This window comes from Cannabis sativa, chromosome 5, assembly GCF_029168945.1.
Source record: "Cannabis sativa cultivar Pink pepper isolate KNU-18-1 chromosome 5, ASM2916894v1, whole genome shotgun sequence".
In the NCBI taxonomy this organism is placed as follows: domain Eukaryota; kingdom Viridiplantae; phylum Streptophyta; class Magnoliopsida; order Rosales; family Cannabaceae; genus Cannabis; species Cannabis sativa.
The window spans coordinates 10,594,539-10,621,654 of NC_083605.1; the positions used below are offsets into that span (position 1 = coordinate 10,594,539).

General features: G+C 32.0%; 2 protein-coding genes across 2 annotated transcripts; both read right to left on the reverse strand.

The window, feature by feature from the left end:
• Positions 1-985: 985 nt before the first annotated feature.
• On the reverse strand, positions 986-3,466 carry LOC115716384 (probable prolyl 4-hydroxylase 12). Its single transcript, XM_030645168.2, has 7 exons — positions 3,047-3,466; positions 2,603-2,722; positions 2,313-2,370; positions 2,148-2,228; positions 1,909-1,966; positions 1,607-1,779; positions 986-1,511 (listed from the first exon to the last, which is right to left on the reverse strand). Exons 1-7 carry the CDS (start codon positions 3,106-3,108, stop codon positions 1,143-1,145), a joined length of 921 nt encoding a protein of 306 aa, XP_030501028.2. The 5' UTR covers positions 3,109-3,466; the 3' UTR covers positions 986-1,142.
• Positions 3,467-3,549: 83 nt separating this feature from the next.
• LOC115716383 (uncharacterized) lies at positions 3,550-7,632 on the reverse strand. The gene is made up of 6 exons (XM_030645167.2): positions 7,216-7,632; positions 5,961-7,119; positions 5,428-5,486; positions 4,966-5,094; positions 4,251-4,386; positions 3,550-4,022 (listed from the first exon to the last, which is right to left on the reverse strand). The coding sequence occupies exons 2-6, from the start codon at positions 6,663-6,665 to the stop codon at positions 3,738-3,740; spliced, it is 1,314 nt and encodes a 437-aa protein (XP_030501027.1). The 5' UTR covers positions 6,666-7,119; positions 7,216-7,632; the 3' UTR covers positions 3,550-3,737.
• Positions 7,633-27,116: the final 19,484 nt, after the last annotated feature.

The window sequence follows — 27,116 nt, forward strand, 5'->3', positions numbered from 1 at the left end:
TTTAATTTATTATAAAAAAATTAAGTCTCAATTTAGACTAATTATAAATAAAAATAACCTTTAAATTATGATTAATTATATATTTTTTAAGTCTCATATTAATAAAATATATCTTTATATATAAAAATAATTACATTTTAATAAAATATATATATATAAATATTATATTGTTTCCTTAAAAAAATAATTGTTTATTGTTATTATTATTATATTGATATTTTATTGTGTTTTAATTTTTTTTTAAATATAATTTTATTTAGTTATAACCAATTAATTAAAATATAATATAGTTAATTGGTATTGGTTATTATTTTCCAATTTTGTTTTATACGTTTATCCCAGCAGCTACACGGACGACCTGCCGAAAATCTTGTTTTAAGGAATTTTCATTCGAAATAGCTTTCCTTTCCGATCGATTAGTCATTGGGTTGGAATTTGGAAGCCATGGATGAGAAGATGGAGTTGGCTAGTACCGAAGGCCCTAAGAAGAAGATATCAGCTTGCGATGTTGAAGCCCTAAAGAAATGCTTACAAGAGAACAATGGAGACTATTTCAAGTGTCAGCCACACGTAGAGGCCTTCAAATCTTCATGTACTTTCAAGAAACCCACCCAATCTCCACAATCTTCATCTAACCTCAATAACCCTGCTTGATCTTTGATTTTTTTACCTGTTCATGATCTATTATTCTTGATCAATTTTGAACTTTTAATCCATTAAGATCTTCTGATTTTGTTGACTCATGTATTATTGTATGTATGGAGTTAAAGCTGAAACTTAGATATGGATTTTAGATTATTATATCAATTATGATATGAGAATAAAGATTTAAGCTTTAAGCTTTCACATTTTTAAGTATGTGCCAATGCCATTAGATCAATTATGATTTTGATTCAATTTCTAGTAATTATTTATGATTTTGATACTCTTTTGTGATGCTTTCAGTTGATATTATTATGCTATAAAATATTAACACAAAAACACATTTATAATGGAATAATAACTATCTATATTCTGCTTACATGTTTCACTTGAGTAATATCTATTTAGCTCACCTGAGACAAGTGTTACTAGATCGGTTGCTAAAAAGTAAAAGAAAAAATGATGAGAATTGAAGTTTATTGTGGAGGTTCCATCCATCATTAACATGCATTACAACTCTTCCTACATGTTCCATAGTAATCCAAGGAGCCAATCATGAAGACAGCATTTTTCTTACATTCTCCCATGGCAGCCCACGTAGAACAATTGTCATCTTCATCGGTGCAGTCTTCGTAGCTCGACAACTCAGACGACGAGAGCTTTTCTTCAGCAGTTATTTTTACCTGAAAGAATTTGATGGCAAACCACATTTCTCCCTCTAAGACAGGGCATCTAGCATGAGAGCTGCTAGTGTCAGTAGTTGAGTTAGGATAGATGTTGAAGAACAAAATTGCATTGCCTTTTTTCGGTTTCATGATGTCACTACTACCACTACTCTTTGTACAATCAGACCAAATGTTGCTCTTCACCTGAGACATTTTCAAGTTTTACTGGTGAAAAAAAAACTATTTGAGTGTGATAATTGTAATATTAATTAAGATAATGAGAGTTGTTCTAATCTGACCTTTGATTTTGGGAATATAATCTGACCACCATTTTTGGCATCAGAGAGATACAAGACAACTGTTGCAATCAAAGGCTTACTTTGGTCTAGTAATGAACTGTTACCAAAATAATCAAAATTCTTTTCGGAATCCTCATTCTCGTATCGAAATATTTGCAAATCCTTTCCATTTTCTGAAGAGAAACAATAATGCAGAGCAATAATACAAAATACTGAATCAGAAGGTGCACAAAATAAGCCAGGAAATTCTCAAAAAGTAAGGTAAGAAACACCATTAGTACTGGCATTATTAGAAAATATACCTTTGGGAAGGAAGGTCCAAGCTGAAATTCTTTCCTCAATCCTTGAAACTACATCATCCTGAAACAATTAAAAGAAACCATTACAAGTGAAGCCGTGTCTGGTTAATAACACAACATGGGTGAGCTGCAATCTCAGTATTTTAGCATGAACAACCTAAACAGTACAATATAGATCTCTTAAAAATCAGCTCATTCAAATTAGGACAGATCCAGAATATGAGAAAGAGAGAAAATTTTACTTTAACCAGTTGGGGAGTCTCTGAACTTTTCATCAATTTTTTCTTTATGGTGTTTCCTGAAGCATCATCCTCCCTTGAAGTCTAAGCAAAAAATGTACATGTTTTAAAACTATACAAGATTTAAGGATAGATATACAATATGAAGACAAAACAGGAAGGGTTTACCAAGGAAATTAGGTGATCACATTCCTCATCTGAAAGGAAACCTTCATATAAGAAGACCCTATTCCAAGTCGAAGAAAAAATATTCAGAATTAACAAACATAATGACATTATTCAGACCAATCATTCTTCAAAAAGACTGAACTGAAATCTCATATGATACAAGCAAAACACAGAAAATGACTTGACACTATTTTGTATATAAAACTTGAAAAAACATAATGATAAATCCTTAATCAATGTCATCTTCCATTGAAGTAAAACAACCACCAAAGCTTATGGTTGTACCTGACCTTGGTCGCCAAGAGAGTTGGACCACCCTTGATGGGTCAATCCTGTTGGAATGAACAGAGCTAGGAAATTGTATCACCATTTCCTGCTTAAACTCTTCATCCCTTAATTCCTTCCTGCTACTGAAAAAATACAATGACAGATATAAATTAAGCTAATAAAAAATAAACAAAGAATCACTGTCAAAGGCATAAGAATTAGATTACAGCAAAAAAAAAAGAAAATCCTCAGCCAATAGAAACGACACTGTCCAAACAGTACAAGCTACCAAAAAAAAAAAAAGTAATATGAAACATTCATGATAAATTTCAAGGCATTGTAAAAAAGGCCCAGATCAAGAACATTACGAAAATATTCAATTCAAGGATACATAAGAAAAAAGCTGAAACAAAGAACAAATGACAAAACGGGCAAATGTGAGAGATAATAAGAAATGGGTTTCTTACATTTGGGAAGAAGAACAGAGGAGAAAAGTTAGAAGAAGCAAGATTGAGAGAAGAGAAGCCATTGTTGTGGTTGTTGATTACAGAGGAGTGTGAAGAGAAATGCAGAAAACGCGGCTTAAAAAAAACGAAAAACTGATTTAAAAAGGTTAGATACAAGTTAGGAAGGAGGTCCTAACTGCCTTTCGTCGTGATTTTTTATTTTTCAATCAATAAATTACTAAAAAATTATATAGAAATTTCTTGTTGTTAATTTATTTTCAGAAAAAAATTATAAAAAAAAATTGTTGTTACAGTAAAACGTTATATGTGTTCTCCTTAGTTATATTTTACATATTATTATTATTTTTATTATTGAAATGGAATTTTTGTTGTAAAATATATAGTTAGAATTAGAAATAATGATCAATTAAGATAACAGAAAGTGTGATCAAACAGATATTTACCCTTAAAATTATTAATACGAACTGGGCAACTTTTATTATTTTAAATCAAAAAAGTGGAAATTTCAAGGTTATGCCGATAGAACAACTTTATTATTTTATCTATTAAATACACAGAAAACACCTCAAAATCAATACAAATAAATAAATAAATACAAAAATGAATCAATGAATATAATTATCCGCAAACTTATTACTCTTTTTTTCTCATATATTTTTAATTTAAACCTCAATAACAAATAACATTTTTCTCATCTATAAGAGTCTTCTTTGGCAGAATATTCATCAAAAGTTTCTGTGCTTCTGGTTCTTCTAACAGAACCAAAAGATGATTCCCCAGCTGACCCAGGTGAGCTCTCTGCTTCCTCATCAAAAGTTCCATACTGGGAAGGTGTAAAAGCATGAGGCACAGAAAGTGTTACTGCTCTCTGCAATGCAGCCTTGTACTCCTCTTTCTTCTCTTTCGCCAATGTTTCTTGCCGTTCCATTCTTTGTTTCGTCGGAATTTCCATGATGGGATCTTTCTTTAACATCAACTGTACAGAGTCAGGATAACATAATGTACAATGAGACGACGATATTGGATTTTCGAACACTTGTAGACAAAGTCTTTTGCTTTTTCTTGTTCGTCTCCAGGAAGGAGAAAAGAATCAATGCTTTTTTAAAAAAACACATGTAGAGCATGTAATATAGACAATCAACAATAGGAGATAAGAATGAGATTGAAATCGAAATGTGGCTAACCGAAGAGACTGAAAACATACTTCTAGAGCTCTTCGGGCTTCTCTTTCTATCCAAACAATGGCATGGTCAGAAGTGGCATTACATGAAAGTACTATGTGCTCAAATCTTCCATCCACTGGCACTGCTGTCCTTACTTCTGGAGGAAACCTTCCCATCCTATATAGACAAGTGTTTACAAAACACAGGCAATTTTCAACTCATAATTGGCAAGAACACAAGAAACTTTCACATAGTACCACTCATGGATAGAATTGGTCCCAGGTCAAGAAACATTTTAATTTGTCTTGATTGCATTCAACTGAAGCAATAGACTATGAACTAACACCACTAAGACTAGAATTGGCTTAATGTAACTAAAATGACAATTTTTTATTTCAATTTAACATGGATGCAAGATTTGACAACTATAATGAGAAATTAGCAAAGAGAAAAATAAGTGGGAGGACAAGACTTGTTTGGATTTTCATTTTTAAGATTGGTAACTAAAACATAAACTCGACTTCTGAAAAAAATTTACATGTTAATGTTTAATTTGTTACTTCTTTTCCTTTTTAAAATGCACAGGGCTGGTGAGACAGTCCAAACAAGCACCATTAACTTTTGCAATCCCATGAACCCAAATATCTAATACATAAATGTTATACCAGAAAATTGATCAATTCAGAGAGTTGGTATAAAGATAAAGTTCAGCAATCAGTTGAGCATTTGAAAGATTATCAACATATGTCTACACACCTGAAAGGTTTTCTCTCCACAATGTGATAGAGACGGCCAGGTGCATATAGCCTCCTTGGATCTTTAATCATCTTCTCTTCTGGTATACATGTATCTCTCATGCATCTCAGGCATAGTATGCACGGCAAACTGTTAAGTGAAAAGAACCCAGCTTTATTAACAGGTTGAGATGAAATCCGACGATGCAGTGTGTACTATCGAATACTTGAGAACTATTCAAACTTGATGATACTATCAAATATTCTTTCAGGAGAGAAGATGATTAAGCCTCTCATTTGCATAAAGGTTTCTGTACTTTAATCCATTTAAATTTATAGAATTTTGTTACTAAATGAGATGAGTCAATCGATCAGTATAAGAAGACAATCAAATGGTATTTCTTCTCTACCCCTGTAACGAAATAATTTTAACAGCCTATCAGACATATACAGAGCTATTGATAAGAAGCAAAACTAATCATACCAGAAAAGAGACTTGAATATGTCTTCCAATGGTGTGGCTGTGCGTGGTAAGAAGTCATCCTGATTCAGTTTAAAAAACACAATAATATTTAAAATAACATACTTGCAGCCAATTCTCAATAAAACATTGTCTGCTTGAGAATTAATTTGACAGCAAAAATAAAATTAAACATGTGTAGGAGTTTTGATGCAGATCCATTGAGCTCAATCATCAAGAAACAATTTCCTCACATGTAGTAACTTAGACATTGCTATTGTCATAAGAATAAATCTATGGACTAATACATCATACAACAGCCTATGTGATCAAGGACACATATTCTTACAGTTTCATTTTAGAACACATTTGAAATTAACTTCACATATCAATAAACAAGAATTTCGGTTAATCCCCTTTCTAATCAATGCTCACATAAATCTGGGAACATAAACAAGATTAGGTATCTTCACAAAAAAGAAAAGACCTATAATGCTTAAACAGAATTCTGAATATTGAAACAGCAATACCAAACAGGGAATCGATTAAGAACTTGCCTGAAGGACGACAGAATTGATGACATCTGCATATCTAACCGCTAAATTTAAGGACATACACCTTGCAGGAGCAATGGCATAGCACCTGATTCTTCTCCGGTCAATGTTTCCCAATTCAGCCCGATTTTGCACAGCTAACACAGCTAGAAGTGTTGCAACACCAGAACCTAAGGAATGTCCAGCAAAAGTCAAAGTATAATTTGGATACTTCATTACCAACTTCTTCAAAGTATCAGATTCCATAAGCAAAACATGTTCTGCAGCTTTCAATAACCCATTGTGAACATAACCACCATCAAATTTCCTCTGCCCCAACTTATTATCCAATAAAACTGCATAGTCACTTTCCTTTGCCAAATTAAGGCCCCTAAAGGCAAGTACTATATCCTCATGATCATGATCCAGATACAATATGTAAGGAGGAGCTTGTCCATCAGTATCTTCATAGGATTTCTTATGTTCCAACCAATCTGGGTTGATTCCATAGCCTTCAGGAGGTTCCCAAAGTGGGTGCCTTAGATCATCTTCGTAAACAGCTAGAATATAACAACACATACGAGGCACAGGCTCAAATTCTTCAGCAGTGGCAATACCCCAATTCTCACTGTCATGTCCTGCTGTGTGGAGACATCTTTTCCAAGCCCAGCGGGCACATGCCAAACAATAAACACACTCAAGAAGAGGGATGCCACATATAATTGACATTAGAGCCTCCTATCTAAGCAATCATCCTAAGATTGACCGAGACACATGAGTTTTAGCAGTATTACGGTAACTAATGTCCAACAAGGAAACCCCAATAGGTAATTATCTATATCTACTTGGACTGTATAGAAAATTCGAGAAGAAACTTTTCCAACCAAATTAGGGAAATAAGTAACACTACCAACAAGAACTAAAATTTAGATGCTTGAGACTTGAGATTTACAACAGGTGCATAAGCTTGCAAAATTAAGAAATCAACTGAGAAATATGAATACTATAAGTCAACGGGACAGACAGTAACCCGAGTAAAAGAACTAAAGGAGAGAAATATATATACGGATCAACGGTATAAGAGGTATTGATTAGGGAAGACTCCTTATCTCAAATGAGTCTCTTTCACTAAGCTTCTACTATGCAATGAAAGATCTTCATTTACTGATGATGACACAATTTTCTACAACCAATCACACAAGAGGAACAAAGAGTATAAATAAAAATGACAGATACCCAGATATCAAAATTGGGTCTTTAATCAATAATGTGGACTTACAGCCTTCGAGAGGGATCAAAATTCACGATTGAGAGAGTGGAGTTGCATAGTTGGAAGAAAAGAAAAAGAAAAAACAAAAGAAGGGTTCTTCCTCTTCTTTTATTGTTGTAATAACAATAATAGAGGGCGTCGTCTGCTCCACTCCACCTACGAGTCAAGATCCAATTGGGAAACTTCGAAGGAGGTGTTTTGGTAAGCAGCATTGATGAATTTGACATGAAAACGAAAGGGAGGATAAGAATTTATAGAAAGGATATCCCAATCCCATGTTAAAATAATAATATTAATGATAAGGAAAATATATAAAAAAAATTGGAACGGTAGAGAGAGTTGTTGGTTTAGTTGTACTTTGTTTATTTTCTGCACCAGTAGTATCATTCACTCACTTACTCTACCATTCTTCCGTTCTAATACAGAGTAGACAACGTGACTCATCTTCATCTATGTGTTTTTTTCTCAGTAAAGACTATTTTACTTTTTAACTTCTTCCATTATTTCCATGTTGGAATAAGTGATTAAATTAATCGGATGTTTGGGGCATGATTATTATGTTTTTCTATAACTACAATAAAAATGTCAATAATTTTAGTCCTAACATATTAATTTACAAAAATACCCTTTCACTATTCAATTATTACTTTTAAGACAAATTTTAATTATAAATTAAAAAAAAAAAATTGTAACAATAATAATATAATAATTTTGGGTTTATATTTTATTTCATTCCCCATTTCTAATTTAGTTTGATGTACTTATACTAATTTATTAGTATTTATATATATTGTTAGAAAGTATTTTTGTAGACACTCTCTCAAATAGAATAGACTAATGTGTAAATACTTAAGAATAATGTACCTTTTATTTTAGAACAACAAAAAAAAAATTATTCTTAAAGAAAATATATAGCTAATAATAGTCGAAGCCAACATAAATCTTTAACTTGTATTCATTGTTTGATAATTTTAAAAAATATTACTATTAAGCACTAATGATATTTAACACCACTATGAGGTGACATCTTAAAAATTGTTAACGATATTCTATAATAATTATTATATTAAATCAATCTAACGAAAAAAATTATTATATAATTTATATTAAATAATGTTGAATATGATATTTAATTGTATCAATAACAATACAACATTTTGAGTGGTATCTAACATAGTTAGCCTCTGTATAAATTCCCAACAACCAGACTCTTAATTTACTATTATTAAGCTATTATTTACTTCTAGAAAATACCAAAAAATAAAATAAAGATCAAGACATAAAATTGATATGTTACAATTATTTTAAAAAATATATTTGAACTACGAGCTCACGTGCGAAGCATGTTAGACCCCAACTAGTAAGTATATAAACGGTATCAAATGGGCTTTTCTACTATTAAAATTGTAATTTTCGTCTTGTTTTATCAATATTGTAAAGTTGTAATTAGATTTAGTTTTTAAATTTATTAAAAAAGAATTTGAAAATAATTAATACAAGATGTTCAAACATAATAATTTATTTTGGTTACAAATTCAATATTTAGTTACTTAGCAAATATCCTTAAAATATAATATTAAGGTTAATTAGGATTTTTACCTCATAAACTTTAACATGTACCAAATTATGTCCCTTGAACTTTTTCTGGCTGTTAAACATTCCCCTGAACTATTGAGATTATTAGATTTAAGGACTTTTGTTTAATTTCATTCAATTTTACTATTTATGATTGTTTATGAACTAAACCATGCTCCCCAGACTTTAATATCTACCAAATCATGTCCCTCGAACTTTGACATATACTAGATCATGTCCCCTGAACTTTCATCCATGTTAGACTTTTTTTTACTAAAATTAGACAAAATTTCTTAAATCCAACAATTTCAATAGTTCAGGGGGTATTTTTAACGACCTTAAAAGTTCAAGGAACATGATTTGATACTTGTTAAAATTTAGGGGGTAAAAATCCTAATTAGCCTAATATCAATATAATAAATATTAGAAAGTGGGCTTGATTATTTCAAGAAAATAGTATTAGGTCAAATGAGTCAAAATGAAAGAGCCCACTCATTGAATAGAAATCCAACAAAATAAACTGAAATAACCAAGAGCTATTTACAAAAATATGAAAACAAAAAAGTTTTGATATATATAACATAAAAATTTGATTGTACTATGTTATTTGTGTTTTTGGAAGAATGATAAGTGATATTTCAAGAGAATGATCAAGTGAGAATCGCTTGGGCCAAAGCCCTTCCAAATGAGCAAGCCCGGTCTAGATGGAAGATGGGCCCGAGCCCATCTGAAGCCTAGAAGCCTCACCTCCAAGGACGAAAGTTATCCGAATCTAGAAGGGCCCCGCCTTTTGGAAGACGGAATAGATAAAACCCTCTGAGTGAACATTGGGACGCTCGGAGAGGAATTCCAAGAGGTACCTCCACAAGCCCTTTGAAGGGTGACGTGGCTGCCCTCTGACGCTCGATCCCACCAACTCAGACCTTGTCTCCTATGTCAAAACATGGTAGTGAGCACACCACCAAAAGGGATACATCCTCTTTGTACAACGATACATGTCTGACATCTTTGCCTACTATAGCAGTACTTGCGTGCAACACATGTCCAGACCTCGTGGGCCCCATCTACACGGACACCATCTCCTCACGAGCCAGAATCCTGCAGTGGGCCTAGTTTGTACAGTATCTCTAGTGGGTCACGAGTATGCCCGGATCCGGATCCTAGCCTATAAATATCACTTTATACTTTCCTGAAAAAGGGATGAGAGAACTTGGGTATATTTTCTTTAGATTTTCTTCTTCACAAAGTAAGCAAAAATTCATAGGGAAATTGTTATAGCCATATGTTGGGTTTTATGCCCTAAATAAAACTCATTTCAATATAATCAGATTTACTTATTAATATAGATCAGAAATAACATTTAATGTTGCATGGTTCACATGATTTATTTCATGATTATATATACATAATGTATGAATTCATCTGAAACCCTTTTCACATACCTGATCCTGTTTATTGTGCTGTCAACACATTGGAAAGTAAACATGACTATGTGAATAAAGTTTCCTAGATTTATCAGACACAGGGTTTTACTGATATGATAATCTACAACAAGAGTTTACTTGCATTTGGAGAAATGCTATGTTCTTTCCAGAGCATTGGTTAAAGTAAAGCTCAGGTTGGATGCATGGAGTATGCATTGGAAGGGACCGATATTGAACTTTGACTTAGATTTATTAAACTTACCGTAATATCTATTCATGTCAATATCGCCAAGTTGATCCTAGATCAAATGATCTTAATCCTGTTATGATTAGGCTCAATCTTGAAAGGCTATTCGTGTTCTTTGATTTGTTAGTTAAGCCTACTTTTAGGTCAGGGTGATATGTACATTTTGGGAACACGGTAGTACAATTGAGTGGGAGCGCTAGCATAAACATGGAATCTATAGCTTCTATCTGGCGAATAGTAAGCAAAGGATGATCTCCTTCGAGCTTGACCAAATGAACATAAATGGTGGAGTACTCATTTCACATAAGCTGAAATATCATTTATACGGGGTCAAGTGTTTTAAGGATAAAATACATTGTAGGGTGTAACGGTAATCTAATCCTTTTACAGTGTAGATCATTCATATAGATGATCATTGATCAAATTAGGATTATAACAATGGATAACTAATGATGTGTCTATATGGTGGAACATATAGAGCATTCTATATAACTGAGAGTGCAATTCTAAGTTCTATGCGTGGATTCAACGAAGAATTAATAAGTTAGTGAATTTTAGTAATAAATTCTTGATCTGCTTATTGGAAGCTCGGTTATATAGACCCATGGTCCCCGCACTAGTTGAGATAATATTGCTTGTAAGACTCACATAATTGGTTTTGATTAATCAATTGTAATTCTCAAATTAGACTATGTCTATTTGTGAAATTATCACTAAGTAATGGAGAAATTGTAAAGAAAGAGTTTATAGGGGCATATTTGTTAATTATGATACTTTGTATGGTTTAATTAATAAATATGATAAATGACAATATTATTTAATAATTATTTATAGTTATTAAATAATTAGAATTGGCATTTAAATGGTTGAATTAGAAAATTGGCGTTTTTGAGAAAATCAGATGCAGAAAAGATAATACTGCAAAATTGCAAAAAGTAAGGTCCAAATCCACTTGTATAGGGCCGGCCAATTTTGTAGGGAATTTAAAGTGATATTTTCATTATTTTAATGCCAAATAATTCAAACCTAACCCTAGTGGAATGCTATAAATAGATAGTGAAGGCTTCAGGAAAATTACACTTTTCTTCTGACACTTCTGATTCAGAAAAAACTGAGCCTTCTCTCTCCCTATCTTTGGCCAAACCCACTCTCTCTCTCTTCCTCATTGAGATTTCGAAATTCTTAGTGTAAGAGTAGTGCCCAGACACAGCAAGTGATACCTCAATCATAGTGAGGAAGATCGTGAAGAAAGACTTTCAGCAAGAAGGAGTTTCAGCATCAAAGATTCAGAGAAAGAGATCCAGGTTCAGATATTGATAATGCTCTGCAACAGAAAGGAATCAAGGGCTAGATATCTGAACGGAAGGAGTCATATTATTCCGCTGCACCCAATGTAAGGTTTCCTAAACTTTATATGTGTTTATTTCATCGTTTTAGAACGTTCATATTTAGGGTGTTAATCAACATACTTGTGAGTAGATCTAAGATCCTGGTAAAATAAATTCCAACACCATAAACTACGGTTCTTTAACTTATAAGACCCCACTATTAAACATTTAAAACCTTTAGGCCAATACATTGACTCGTCGACTAGGATTTATTAACACTCGAACCACGTAAAAATCTCCATCTTTGTTACTTAACTACTTATTTAAGTTCTTAAGCTCTTCTTTAATTTAGTTTCTAAAAATCTCAATAAATATTTTTGGTGCTTCCATTGAGAGTTGAAGAAAGATTTGAAGTTGCCTTACATCTGTAAAAATGGTGGCTACCCAAAAGACTATCGTTGAGAACCCCTCCTTTATGGCAGGATATTGTCATGGATGATGCTATTGCGCTCCCTCCAAGGCACACCAAGCCGAGCAATGTGAGGGACGGAGAAGCGTCTAAAGCTGGCGACCGAACGGTTGAAACAACCCAACATCAGGACAATTTGTTGAGAAAAACCCAAAAGACGAGGAAGAGGAGGAAAATGACGACGGTGAAATCAAAGATGGATATTACAAAGACGGATATTATTATCAACAAGACCCCGAGGTGGTTTGAGTATCTAGTGAGTTAGCTGAAAATCAACAGAAGCTAGCAGAACAAGAAGCTTTCTCTCAACGAATGGAGAAAATGATGGCACAACTGCAAGCCAATTTTAGTGATATAGAAAGAGACTCTGAGGAAGATGATCCAAGTGAGCATGTTAACAGGGAAAAAGGAGCAAACCCTACTGATGTTGGAACCTCAGCTCCTACAAAGGACAAGGGAAAGGCAAAGGTAGGCAAGCCTCAAACTAAAACTATCCCATTACCTCCTAAATACAACATGAACATAACCAACCGACCCTTCCAGACAAAGAAGGCTACCAACGCCTCTAGGCTTGGATGCCATTCTACTCCGCGAGGCCCAATTGTGCATAACAATAAGCTTGGTACTCAAGTGCAAAGGCCTACCGTTAAAGGAAGGAAAAATTGCCATAGTGATTTTGTTAACCAAGATGATGGGATAGAAGAAATTTTTCCTGAAGACAGTTGGTCTACAATTGACCTCCTGAGATGCCTTGATGCCAAGCATGAAAAAGCCAAAGGAGAAAAAGCGAGACCTCGCAGGAATAATCTCTGAAACCACATCAACGATAGAATTCGCAGACGTGAGCTTCTAGATAGTTATACCAAGAGATTGGAAGAGCAAATTTCTGATTTGACAAAACTGGTCCGAAAACAGAGTGGAGCCATTTTTTGACTTAGAAGACAAAGATCTAGAACCATGTTTCAAGTGAACCATTGACGCCCCACTACCAAAAAATTTGAAGATGCCACAAATGGAGTTATACGATGGAAGGACGGACCCCAGGGCCCATCTGTCCAAATACAACCGTCTGATGGAAGTGGAAAGAGTTAGTGATTGATTAGAGCTCAAATTTATACATTTGACTATTGGGTTTTATGCCCTAAATAAAACTCATTTCATATAATCAGATTTACTTATTAATAAAGATCAGAAATAACATTTTATGTTGCATGGTTCACATGATTTATTTCATGATTATATGTATATAATGTATGAATTCCTTTTAAGTCCAGAACATATGTATTTGTTAAAGATTATAGTGTTGTTAGCACAGTGGAATATGATCTTTATTATATGTTCAAAAGTTTATTCCCTGATTTGTCAAAACACTGGATTTAGACTGACATGGTATAATCAGCGATAGGTATTCTTACACCTTGGAAAAGTGTTATGTCCTTTCCAGGACATTGGCAAAGTTTACCAGTATCGGATGTATGGAGTATACATCGGAAGGGACCGATATTGAACTTTGATTAGATATATTAAAACTTACCGTAATATCTATTCAATTCAATATCACCTGTTGATCCTAGATCAAATGATCTCAATCCTAATATGGTTAGGCTCAATCTCAAGAGTGTTATTTGTGTTCTTTGATTTGTTAAGTTAAGCCTACTTTTGGGTCAGGGTGATACTTACATTTTGGGAACACGGTAGTGCAACTGAGTGGGAGCGCTAACATAAGTATGGAATCTATAGCTTCTATCTGGCAAATAGAAGTAAAGGATGATTTCCTTCGAGCTTAACCAAACGAAGATAAATGGTGGAGATCTCATTTCACTTAGCTGAAATATCATTTATACAGGGTTAAGTGTTTTAAGGATAAAATACATTGAAGGTGTAGCGGTAACAGTAGTGCCTTTTCAATGTAGATCATCTATATAGAGGATCATTGATCACATTAGGGTTATAACAATGGATAACTAATGACGTGTCTACATCGTGGAACATATAGAGCGTTCTATATGACTAAGAGTGCAATTCCAAGTTCTAAGTGTGGATTCAATGAGGAATTAATAAGTTAGGGAATTTACTTGGTAAATTCGGTTCGACTTATTGGAAGCTCGGTTATATAGACCCATGGTCCCCATACTAGGTGAGACCATACTGCTTGTAAGACTCAGTTAATTGATTTTAATTAATCAATTAAAATTCTAAAAGTTAGACTATGTCTACTTTATGAATTTTCACTAAGCAAGAGCGAAATTGTAAAGAAAAGAGATTTTAGGTTTATTTATTGATTAAGAGACTTTACAAGTCTAAATTAATAAATATATTAAATGGCAATATTATTTAATAATTATTTTTCAAGTTATTAAATAATTAGAATTGGCATTTAAAAAGGTTAAATTGGAAAATTGGCATTTTTGAGAAAATGGGAATGGAAAATAACAAAATGGGAAAGTTGCAAAGTGAGGCCCAATACCCTTTGTATGGCCGGCCCTATGCATGAGAAATACCATTTGTAGTTTCCATTATTTTAATGCCATACAATTCTAACCTAAACCTAGAGGGTTTTCTATAAATAGAAAGTGTTGGCTTGAGGAAATACACACACATCTTTGATCACTTTGTTTCTCTCAGAAAAGCCTCACACGCCTCTCTCTCTTTTCTTCTCTCTAAATTTCGAAACTTTGAGTGAATGAGTAGTGCCCACACACATCAAGTGGTATCTCAATCATAGTATGTAAGACTATGGAATTTCTGCATCAAAGAAGGAGAAAAGAAGATCCAGGTTCAGATCTTGGTGATGCTCTGCTACAGAATGGAATCAAGGGCTAGAGATCTGAACGGAAGGAGTCATATTATTCCGTTGCACCCACTGTAAGGTTTTCTAACTTTATATGTGTTTATTTTCATTGTTTTAGAATTCATATTAGGTTGTTAATCTAACATACTTGTTAGTAAATCTAGATCCTGGTAAAATAATTTCCAACAACTGGCACCAGAGCCATGGTAATGATTTACTTTCATGTAATATGAATTAAAACGATGATTTGCATGTTTCTGTGTTGATTTGGATGATTTCATGTTGGTTTATGTGCTTATGTGATGAATGTATGTGTTGTACGAAATTTTTCCATGAAATTTATTTTTTCAATTTTTGAAAATATTTTATTTGGATTCCTTGTGAAAAATTGAGCAATTTTCATTTTTACGGAACTCGATTCCGATAAAAATTGAGAAAGATATGAATTTTGGAAGATTGGAAATCATGGTTGCTGCATGCAGCCTATCCTCGCAGTTCCCCACAAATTGCGAATTTTTGAGGTTTTTTCCCCAAAAATCCAATTTTTTCATAGGATTGTTTCCCAAAATTTATTTTTCCAATTTTAAATATTTCTAAATTGAAATGTTTCCAATTTTAAATATTTTCAATTTGGAATTTTTCCAATTTTTTTAAATATTTATATTTTGGAGTGTTTCTAATTTTAAATATTTCCTATTATGGTCAGATTTAAAAATTTGTTAACTTATTTAATATTTATTTATTATTTAATTATAAGATTAGATATTTTGATATTTAAGATATTTTAAATTAAAAGATAACTTTGTCTTTTTATTTAAAATATTATATTAAAATTATCTTATATGACAAATTAAATAATTAATAAATTTGAAATTAACATAGATATTTTTATAGATATACTTACCATAATGTTTTTCAAATTCAAAATTTTTTTATTTTGTTAAATATTTAATTATTTATAAATTATAAGTTTAAAAATGATATTTTTTTTATATATATCATTTTTTCCTTATTAGAAATTTATAAATCATATCTTAAATATTTAAATAACATAGATATTTTTGTAGAGATTTGAATATTGCTTAATTTGAGATATTATGACATATAATTATGGTAATTATTATTCATTTATTATTTTATTCCTAAAATAATAATTATCTAACCAAATCTATTTTAAAATTAGTTTATTTTATTAAATTATAAGATCTGAAAGTGATATTGAAGATTCTTTCCTTTCAAATCATTGATCTTATTAGATATTTAATTTAATTTGATTTAAATAAACCTAGATATTTTAAAATTAGTTTCCTTTAAGTTAGTTTAAGAATAATAATTTAATTATATTAATATCTTATTTCACATCTGTTACATAGACAATGTTTGTTTATTTATATTGTTTAGTCAAAACTTTTTAACAAACCTATTATTTATCTGATCTAAATTGCTATGATTAACTTGTTGACAGATCCAATGATCTGATTTTAATCATAGTCCAATTGACGATAGATCTTATAAATAATTTGTAACAGGTAAATTTTGTACTTCTTTCATCTGTGTAAACCTAGTAACATGATAGGGCCCATCCAAATCATTTGACCTGTGTGAGCCTATATGTTTGCTTTTGGGCTTAGATGCATATAGGAAGCCCATTTAAGTTTTTACTAAGTAAATGGACTAGGTTGCTAAAATAAATTTTGACATAAGGAAATTTATTTAGGTCCAATTAGATTTGGGTTTATTCAATGAATAAAAATTATTTATTTTAAGGTTAAATTCCTCTCTTTTGGGCCTTGTGTGAGAGTTGGGGGCCAAAGTGGGTACGACATACTGAACCCAGCTCCCCCTCACATGAACTACCCCAATTGTGAAGGCCCATTTGCCTTATTTAAATAATTGTATTAGGTTAATTATATTAGTCTAACCTAATTAAAATTGAATTAGCAACATAATTAACTTTTAAAATATATGATTTTTTTTTCATTGTAATATCTTAAAGTTAATTTTAGAAAAACACTTAGTTAATGATATATTCTAGATAGTTATTTCTAGTACTAATTATTATTTCTAATATTAAATAGGAAAATATCATAGATTGTGAAATTAATTGTTTCCTAATTAATTTTGGTACAATCTAAGTTTAGTATATTTTCCTAGTATTATACTAGAATTAATAATTAAGTTTCCTCTTTACTTAATTATTTGTTTCTTGAATTTAATACATTTAATTAAATTAAAATTTTCAATATTTAAGTTGATTTTTTTAATCATGATACTTTAATATTGTTATTTTCATGTTATTTAATTAAAGTTGAAAATTATTTTAAGTTTGGAATCTTATTTCAGAATAACTTAAGTTTGAATAATTTTCAAAATATATTTTATTTTATTTTATTAATCATTTCCCAAAATTTTGAAATTGCATTTCTTTAATGCAGAAATTTCGAATTTTATTTGAAAAATAGATTAAAGTTGAAAATTATTTATTTAATTTTGGACCAACTTAAATCAATAATTTTTTTCATTTAATGATTAATTAAAATAAATGAACTAAAATATATTATAATTAGAAATTGAATTAATTAGTCCATGAAAATCTAGATAGATATTATCTGTTTTGCTTGAAGTATTTTTCTAGTATATTTAATTAAATAGAAAATTAATATTTAAGTTAATTTTTAATCATGATACTTAAATATTTGAAATTTTTCTTAGATATTTAATTATATAGAAAAATTATATTTTTTGTTAAAAATTAATTTTTATTAATTTTGGGCCAACATAAAATTAGAGTAATTTTCGAGGATTTATTTTTATTTTATTTTAAAGCATTTTCGAAATGCAATATATATTTATAGAAAATTAAATTTGAGTTGTAAATTAATTTAAATTAATTTTGAAACAACTTAAATTGAATAATTTTCTAAATATTTATGGAAATTATTACTAAGATGGAAATAATTCACGTTATTTTCGTATCCATCTAAGTATAATTTATAAATATTACATTAAAATTTATATTTAGAATTTTTCATTCTAAATTGGAAATTTTAATTAAATAAATATATATTTAAAATAAATGGATTAAAATAAATATTAGAAGAAAATACAACCCTTCATTAAATAATGAGCTTTATTATAAGGATATTCGATCTCCATTGTTGGTTTTACATAGCTATTATTTTAGTGAGTAATCCTCCCTAATGGAGGAATGTTCATTAGCAAGTTAGCACCGTTTAATCTTGAAAGATAAGTAATCTTGTAAGTTTTTTATATAGTTTATGATCACCCTAATGGTGGCGACTGTATAAGACTTGCAAGAATATGAAACAATGGTGGAAGCTCATAAGATAGAATAGCCTTGACTCTCGCCTAAACGGGACAACGCGGATTTCAATCTTGATCGAATAAAAGGTTGCTAGAATGTTGATCATTTTAGATGAGCTGACAACTCTATTCAATGAATGGTAGCTTTGACTCTCGCCTAAACGGGACACTGATATCAGTTTGTTGAAAACCTTGGAAATTATTTAGGATTGTATGTTTTAGTATTTTCACTTGTCATTCCTACTTGCTATATGCTTGATAATTTCTGAATTGTGTATGAATTTGTATTGAACCATGTTATTTTCTGTTATTAAATTGTAGTTTAATTTCGAATCTTCATTGTTGGTCTAACTTGATTTGTTTTTCTAATGAGATAAATCCCTAATGGATTTTCACCATTAGACTAACATAATAGTGTTAGATCTCGAAAGATAAATATTGTATATGCAACATCTAGCTGTTCATCAATTGATGACACCTTAGACTAGTATTTTACAATATGAAACAAGAAGATTATATAAATAAGATTACTTTGACTCTCGCTAATCGGAGCATCGTTGGATTCTTATTTAAAACGAAATTATCCTAATTCCTCTTAGCTTAATGACATATCATTGGATGAATGGTCTATAAATCATATAAAGTCTTATTTTCTTTAAGAAATTAGATGACACATATGATTATATTCCCGGAATTCTATCCCAAAATGATATAAATCCTCAATCTTAGATATCTCCTACTTGTATAGGCAAATCATAGAGTTAGATTAGTAGTGGTGGTCCAAGAAAGAGTTACTAATTATACAGTTACACTTTCACAAGTGTTTCATAACTATTTTCTTTCAATGGATTCAAACTGTATGAGTTGAGTATTCTGTGACCAGAATCCACTTGCACTATTCTAAGAACTCTTTGATGTAACTAACCTAAGTCATAAAAAGATACAACCACATATTTTATAAATCTAAGGCATTTGTATCTTGATCATAGTGGTTTTGACAAGATCATTCTTTGCAAAGAGATAATATGCCTATATCCACTGAAAGTAAGTTCATCTCATTCGCAGATGGATGTACATTCAGGGGTGGATATGAGTTTTCGTTGTATTCTTAAAACGATCACTCTAGATTTTACCTTATGCAAAAGAAATTTGAAATGTTTGAAAAATTTCATGAATTTCTAGCAATGGTGAAGGTAAGTGGTTAAAGATCTTGCGAACTGATAGGGGTGGAGAAAAAGTTAGTAGATATGCAGTTCAAAGATCATTAATTTGATTTTGAATTATATCCAAACTTACCTCCCCAGAAATTCGAGTTGCATATTGATGATTAGTTACTAGTAGTTGCCTAAATCCTTCTATGGTAATAAAATTTCAGAATGATGCAATGGTTGTATACTTTATGTAAATCATTACTAGATTCATGGATGACCTAATCAAAATCTTAAGAAAAGCTAGAACTGCTAACCTTGGTTTGCATGTTTGTTAGCTATTCTAAGTGATTAGGGGTGGAGCATCCCATAGTCATTAGATAAGAAAGTGTTTGTTTAAACAAATACTACTTTTCTAAGAAAATGACTAAGTCTGAAAATAAAGGAGATAATTTTTTTCTTGATTCCATAAGTGTTCTATCATCTTATTCGTTACAAGATGATCCTACTGCCTCTGTTGTCTTAACACAACTGAAGAGGTCTATACCATTTAGTTTTCTTAGACATAATTCACGGTACCTTGTCGTAGTGGGAGAGTTTCAAGGAACTCACCTTCTCATGACTTGGAAGACACTAGTGATTAAAATCCATTGTGAGTTTAAACAAGTAATGGATTGTCAAGATAAGAAACTAAGAAGAAAGCCAAGAGAACTATGGTTTGATCCATTCACATGGAGTAACCTAAAGTTTGCTGTTACAAGGACATGAAAGGAAATTTTCGTTAATAAGTCTATTCAATGGACTTAACAAAACTTCCTGTTCCTAGTATTATAGGTTTGAGTTTATCAAAACCTATGGCTTGTGGTATACCTGGAAATTACTTACTCTAATGCAAGCATGAGATGCTGATGCATTTTCTTTCCAATGGAAATCTATAGAAGCTTCACAACTTCTTAGATATAGATTTTATTTATCTAAGGAAAAGTCTCAACTATTCCAGAAAAGATAAAGCCATGAAAGAATTCTTAAGTCAACAGTGAGAGGTCTCAGATATGCTTTAGTATGCCTTAGACCAGACACCTGCCGTTGAGTGGGAGTAATGAGTAAGTATCAAATTAATCCAGGAGAGGAACATTGGAAGACAATCAAGTAAATTTTTAGGGTAAATACCATTTTGGACCCTCTGTTTTATAAAAGTTACCAATTAGACCCTGTATTTTGTTAAATGACAAAATGGACCCTGTATTTTTTAAAATAGTACAAATAGGACCTGAATTGATTTTTTTGTCAAAATAAAGTTTAATTATAATCCGATCTAAAAGTGCTATGACAAAACTGTTTACATTTTTTGTATCTGTTCGTATTAAGCATTGTCTTCAAGTTGGTTGTATTAAAAAAAGTTGTAAAAAATTAAGCTCAGGGTCCTATTTTTACTATTTTAGAAAATACAGGGTCCATTTTGTCATTTAACAAAATACAGGGTCCAATCTGTAACTTTTGCAAAACACAGGGTCCAAAATAGTATTTACCCAAATTTTTAAGATTAAGAAGATGAACTATATGTTAGTCGATAAGGGTGTTTTTGAAACTCTTAGACTACACCACATCAGATTTCGAGACTTGCCTGTGTGCTAGAAAGTCAGCTGATGAGATGGTGATTACTTTGGGGGTGGAGTAGTGATTTTGGAGAAGTGTAAGAACCTATCTAAAATCTCTTGGTCTACCAGAAAGAGACTGAATGTTAAAAGTTGCAGGAAAGATACTTATTCAGTCTAAGGAAAGTTCTATACATTTGTGGCACCGTTCCAACTTGCCTTAACTACTAGGGTTACTTCCTGAATAACCAAAGAGTAGTTGCCAAAAGTATAGAATCCAGTATCCCAAGAGAGTAGACATATAGAGAGGAATTTCACATTATCAAGGATTTTGTGATTAAGGAAGAGTAATAGTGGAGAAAAGGTTGTTGTTAATTCAACCTGTCAGATCCTATTACGAGGAGTTTACTACTATTACACTTGATTGGTATATCAAGGTGTTAATGATTATTTGAAATGTACTTTTTGTTTTATATTAGTGCAAGTGGGAGTTTGTTGGGTTTTATGCCCTAAATAAAACTCATTTCATATAATCAGATTTACTTATTAATAAAGATCAGAAATAACATTTTATGTTGCATGGTTCACATGATTTATTTCATGATTATATGTATATAATGTATGAATTCTTTTTAAGTCCAGAACATATGTATTCGTTAAAGAATATAGTGTTGTCAGCACAGTGGAATATGATCTTTATTATAAGTTCAAAAGTTTATTCCCTGATTTGTCAGAACATTGGATTTAGACTGACATGGTATAATCAGCGATAGGTATTCTTACACCTTGGAAAAGTGTTATGTCCTTTCTAGGACATTGGCAAAGTTTGCCAGTATCGGATGTATGGAGTATACATCGGAAGGGACCGATATTGAACTTTGATTAGATATATTAAAACTTACCGTAATATCTATTCAATTCAATATCACCTGTTGATCCTAGATCAAATGATCTCAATCCTGATATGGTTAGGCTCAATCTCAAGAGTGTTATTTGTGTTCTTTGATTTGTTAAGTTAAGCCTACTTTTGGGTCAGGGTGATACTTACATTTTGGGAACACGGTAGTGCAACTGAGTGGGAGCGCTAACATAAATATGGAATCTGTAGCTTCTATCTGGCAAATAGAAGTAAAGGATGATTTCCTTCGAGCTTAACCAAACGAAGATAAATGGTGGAGATCTCATTTCACTTAGCTGAAATATCATTTATACAGGGTTAAGTGTTTTAAGGATAAAATACATTGAAGGTGTAGCGGTAACAGTAGTGCCTTTTCAATGTAGATCATCTATATAGAGGATCATTGATCACATTAGGGTTATAACAATGGATAACTAATGACGTGTCTACATCGTGGAACATATAGAGCGTTCTATATGACTAAGAGTGCAATTCCAAGTTCTAAGTGTGGATTCAATGAGGAATTAATAAGTTAGGGAATTTACTTGGTAAATTCGGTTCGACTTATTGGAAGCTCGGTTATATAGACCCATGGTCCCCATACTAGGTGAGACCATACTGCTTGTAAGACTCAGTTAATTGATTTTAATTAATCAATTAAAATTCTAAAAGTTAGACTATGTCTACTTTATGAATTTTAACTAAGCAAGGGCGAAATTGTAAAGAAAAGAGATTTTAGGTTTATTTATTGATTAAGAGACTTTACAAGTCTAAATTAATAAATATATTAAATGGCAATATTATTTAATAATTATTTTTCAAGTTATTAAATAATTAGAATTGACATTTAAAAAGGTTAAATTGGAAAATTGGCATTTTTGAGAAAATGGGAATGGAAAATAACAAAATGGGAAAGTTGCAAAGTGAGGACCAATACCCTTTGTATGGCCGGCCCTATGCATGAGAAATACCATTTGTAGTTTCCATTATTTTAATGCCATACAATTCTAACCTAAACCTAGAGGGTTTTCTATAAATAGAAAGTGTTGGCTTGAGGAAATACACACACATCTTTGATCACTTTGTTTCTCTCAGAAAAGCCTCACACGCCTCTCTCTCTTTTCTTCTCTCTAAATTTCGAAACTTTGAGTGAATGAGTAGTGCCCACACACATCAAGTGGTATCTCAATCATAGTATGTAAGACTATGGAATTTCTGCATCAAAGAAGGAGAAAAGAAGATCCAGGTTCAGATCTTGGTGATGCTCTGCTACAGAAAGGAATCAAGGGCTAGAGATCTGAACGGAAGGAGTCATATTATTCCGCTGCATCCACTGTAAGGTTTTCTAACTTTATATGTGTTTATTTTCATTGTTTTAGAATTCATATTAGGTTGTTAATCCAACATACTTGTTAGTAAATCTAGATCCTGGTAAAATAATTTCCAACATTGACACCTTTAATTATATATATAAAATTAATTTAATTAAATATTTTCATTGTTTTAATTGTAAAGTTATTTCTGTTAGCCCAAGATATGTTTCCAAGAAGGGAGGTGAATTGGAAATTTAAACTAATTTCGGAAAATTAAAACTTTTAACACAAAGATATGCAATTAGCCAATTAATCAAGTAAAAGCAAGTAGTATGGCAAGCAATATATTAAGACAAATAATTAAACTTGTAAGGTAAAGAGTTTAAGGATTAGAAAATGCAAACTCTCGATTTTTACAAGGTTCGGTAGAAATATGCCACCTACGTCCTTGGTCTTCAAAGCTATGGACCTAGCTTTGAGTTCCCATATCGAGCCAAGTTAACGGGCTTGACTAACCCTTACAACCGGGAAATTTTCACCAAGGTATTTCCAAACCTCTTACAATAGTTTCGCACCCCCGAGGACTATTAACCTCTTTCTCGGATTGTTGAAGTGCCAATCTCACTATTACCGGGTTGTTTACAAAACCGGTGCCAACCTCACCTCAATCACAATATGGAAATGTGTTTGATATACAAGCTAAAATCACTCTAGAAATATGATGATACAATGGAAACCTAGAGTGAAAAGCAAGCACACTTAAGATGAATAAAATCAAATTTTGGCTCAAAGTGTGTGAAAAGTGTTGGTTTGGATTTCAAACTTAGAAGCTCCTTAATCTCACTTAGATAGGTTAGATATATGTAATAAATGCTCAACCAACTTATTTTTTGAAAGAAAAATCGAGTTTATATAGTGTTTGATAAAAAACTAGCCGTTTCTAGCCGTTAGCACGTTTCTCGAGGTGAGGTCAGCCATGAACCGGAAGTCCGGATGGGAACCGGAATTCCGGATTGATTACAATCGGAATTCCGGTTGCCATCCGGAATTCCGGATGACTGACCAGAGGCAAAAGTGCCATTTTTCGGGACTTAAACGCGCATAACTTCTTACTCGATTATCCGATTTCAGAAATTCCAACTTTGTTCTCTTAGTTAAACAAAATGTAATTTAGAAATTCAATCAAAATTTTTTTTGAACTATCGTGTGAGAAAACTTGTTGCACAAGTTAGTGAATGGGCCAAAATTCAAATTTATAAAAACTTAGTGTGCTATGCAAATCACTTTAACAAGACTAAAGTAGATTTATACCATTTAATTTTGAGTAGTCTTGATGTAGATGAGCCTCCTAGCTTGATTTGCATGTTTTTGATCCCAAGTTGACTTTTCCCGAGAGTTGACCTTGACTTTGACTTTGACTTTGACTTTGACTTTGACTTTCGGGTTGACTTTTTGACTTTGGGCTTTTGAAGACCTCTTTTGAATAGGGTCTTGAGTTGTTGATCCCTTGATGAATCTTTTGCTCTTGATATGCTTGTTGAATCCATTTAGTGTTGCTTTCAAAAGTTTGGTAAAAATACCAAAATATTTATTTTCTCTTTAAATTTGCTACAAAATCAATAAATCATTAGTAACAAATAATAATCAAATATTTGTTAATCATCAAAACAAGGAGATCGAAAAGTTTGAGTTAACAATCTCCCCCTTTTTGATGATATCAAATATTTGATTATTTTGAAAGGGAAAGAAAAATTTAAGCAAAGTAAGTTGGATTAGCTCCCCCTTAATGTGTGCAAGAAAAAAAAATTTACCTTTTAATTTTACCTTGCATGAATTTGTAAACTCCCCCTCAATTTTTACTTATGATAAATAGATTAGATACCAAAAAAAAATTTAAGGAGATGCCAAAAATTAATCAATAGTTGTTCTCCCCCTTTTGATTCATCAAAAAGGGTGGCAAGGAATTCACAAAATATAAAAGAAAAAAATAACAAAAATAAAAACAAAGCAACAATCCAATGCATTAAAAAAAATAACATCCAAAATAACATTCAATACAACAAAAAAAAATAATAAAAAAAATAAAACAAAGAAAAAGACCAACTAACACAAAGTCAAGAGGCATAAAGCCTTTGCACACAACCAAAAAAAATAAAAAGAAACTAAATACGCCAAAAAAAAAAATTATGCAAGAACTAGTTTGGTGGGGGGCCAAAGCGATCCATGTATGCCCTCCATTGTGCCATCTCCTCTTGCACATTTGCAAACCCATGAACCATGTCACTCCTCATGGTGTTGATGTCATTGTTGAGGTTGGTGAGTTGTGAGTTGAGATCATTCCTCAAGGTTTGAAATTGATTGTCAACCGAAGTGTGAAGACGAGTAAAAGCTTCCTCAAGGTTGAATTGGGGAAAGTTAGGCATGGGAGGAGCTTGAGGAGGCATCTCTTCTTCTTCTTCTTCTTCTTCACTTTCACTTGCGGGCAAATTAATTTCTTCATCATCACTCTCCAAATCAATTTGCATTCTTTGCCCTCTTTTGGGTGTGAACACCCATTCATTGTTAAGGAATTTGTAACCCATAGCCTTGAAAGTTTTGGATCCTAGAATGTCACTAGAGGTAGGATCATTTTTCTTTTCATGTAGGGTAGGAATTCCTAAGAGAGGAAAAAGGTAGCTAAGAAGAAAACCAAAGGGAAGTGCCTTAATCATATTAGGCTTGTCCACATCAATTATGAATTTTAAAATAAGATAGCCTAGGTTGATGGGTGTAGTTTTGGCTATGATGAGATGCATGAGTAATTGATCAATGGAATTGATCTCATCTTGGTGGCCACTTCAAAAAGCAAGATTTGCAACAATAAATTTGTGGAGAATTTTAGCCTCTAAAGTGAGTTTGTGTCTTTTTGGTCTCATAATAAAAGGGCCATCACCACAAATATTCCTAGAACACTCATCAAAGCTAAAAATGGCATCATTTTTGAGAGAAAGTTTGGGTTCAAGTAATATGCCACTATTTGGTGCTCCTAACATGTCATTGAGAGATGCTACATTGAGTTCAAAAGCTACTCCTCTAAGGGTTCCTCTAACACCTAAAGGTTCTAAGGTAGGCTTAATGCAAGCATAAAAACCTTGGACTAGTCTAGGATACAATGGAGTATTAATTTGAATAAAAGATGTCCATCCTAGGGTATCAAAATGATGACTAAAATCAACATAATCAAGGCTAGGGAGATCACAAATTTTACCTTTAAGAATCTTCCTAGAAGAGAAATCATTGACAAACTTGTTGTGATCCTCATCATTGAAGAAGAGAGTGGGCTCTTGCCTTGCTTTTGCCCTTATTTCCCTTTGTTGAATTGCACTAGCCATTCTCTTGGGAGCTCTTGAGGACAGATTAGATGAGGAAGCCATTGAAGTATACACTTCTCTTTTTTTTTTTTAATTATTGGAAGATGAAAGTGAGGATTTGAAAGAGAGAATTTTAGAGAAAAAGAGAGGAGTGGCTGCTGTATTAGGGTTGAAAAAACTGAATGGGAAATGAAAAATTCGGTGGTAGGGTTTTAAAAGGGAAAAAATCGCATTAAAAAGACAAAAAAGCCCCTTTTTGCTGGTCCTGCGCCATCCGGAATTTCGGATGGTACAACCGGAATTCCGGTTGGTGCAGCAGACCAGAAAATTCCCCCCAAAAACGTCCTAAAAATTTCAATTTTGACCCAAATGACCCCAAACCAATTCTAATACCTTTAATATGATAAAACAAAATTGCTCAAACAAGAAAAACTGAAAAATAATGAAA